Consider the following 1382-nt stretch of genomic DNA (forward strand, 5'->3'; position numbering starts at 1 on the left):
CAAAACCGACGACGCGATCTTAAAGAAATGCGTCGATAGAAAATCATTCGAATCATTTGGTCCGATATTACCGAGTTTGGAAAAGAAAGTAGAGGAATTGTCAAGTAAGGTCGAGGAATTGAAGAATGAGGTGAACGACCTTAAGAAAAAGTCTTAAATTGAAATTTTTTAAGTATTCCTTTCTTCTTTCTTGGTTTATCTGTCATTTTAAATGTCAAATATGAACAATGATTGACATTAGATGATATTATTATTGCAACGAAATCTCTCTCTCTCCTCTTTTTCTTATCCTTATCAAAAGAGATAAAATAAGGAAAAAAAAAAAGAAAAGAAAAGAAAGAAACATTCATTGATTTAAATAACACGATCATATGTTATTCGTATATGCTACTGTATATATTATATCGTACAACTAAGATCTATCTTATCGTAAATGTTACTTATACAATTTCGATTATATCGATTATTGCAAATAAACATATCATTGAAACAAAGAGATTTAATTTATTCAGATTATTTCCAATTATCATATCGATTATTTTTTAACGTAATACAATCATTTATTTAATAAAATATAATAATAAAATATTATAATAATAATATATTATTATTATACATTATCGTTACGTTATTTCATTGATCATTCCTTTTTTTTTCATCATCATCATCATCATCATCTTTATTTTCTTCTTGTATTTTTCCTCCCTCCTTCCCCCTCCTCTCCTCCGCTGCCACCGCGCCCAACCCCCCACCCCACACTCCGCCACTTCCTAATCATCTTAAGTTTATTTCTTTAAGATAGACTCGGTAGCGAGTATGGTAGGGGCACGTGCGTTCGTAAACTTTAAATCATAGTTCGTCTGAAAGGTGATCCACGATCTCTCTCTTCCTCTCTCTCTCTCTCTCTCTCTCTCTCTCTCTCTCACTCACACTATCTATCTATCTATCTATCTATCTATCTCTATCTCTATCTCACTCGGTCGAGCTTGGTTATCCTCGCAAAGCGGGACAAGAACATCCCGACCGCGGTTAACCGCCATTCATCACGCGGAGGAGGGCCGGTTAAAAAATGCGTATCGTACACGCGGATAGATCACGCTCGCAAGCCCGTGAGATCTTTGACGCGGTTTCCGCGGTCATTAATAATGCTGCTCGAGGCGGCGAGGTGAATGAAAAAAGGAAAAGAACGAAAAAAAAAAAAAAGAAAAAAAAAAGAAGAAAAAAAAAGGAAGGAAAAGAAAAAACAAACAGAAAAAGAAGAAAAAGAAAAAGAGGAGCGGAGGAAGGAGGAAAAAGAATGGAGGAAGGGAATAAAAAAAAAAAAGAGGAAAAAGCGAAACGAGAGAGAGAGAGAGAGAGAGAGAGAGAGAGAGAGAAAGAAA

At 35.1% G+C, this 1382-nt stretch overlaps 1 protein-coding gene across 1 annotated transcript in view; it reads left to right on the forward strand.

The window, feature by feature from the left end:
- The window catches only part of LOC118449161 (uncharacterized), a 1929-nt gene extending 1435 nt beyond the window's left edge, over positions 1-494 (forward strand). The window contains exon 2 of the mRNA XM_035883447.2: positions 1-494. This exon is cut by the window's left edge and continues 539 nt beyond it. Coding sequence (XP_035739340.1) covers positions 1-157 — 157 coding nt within the window. The 3' untranslated portion in view covers positions 158-494.
- Positions 495-1382: the final 888 nt, after the last annotated feature.

Source organism: Vespa mandarinia, chromosome 2, assembly GCF_050613455.1.
Source record: "Vespa mandarinia isolate Hongniang chromosome 2, ASM5061345v1, whole genome shotgun sequence".
NCBI lineage: Eukaryota > Metazoa > Arthropoda > Insecta > Hymenoptera > Vespidae > Vespa > Vespa mandarinia.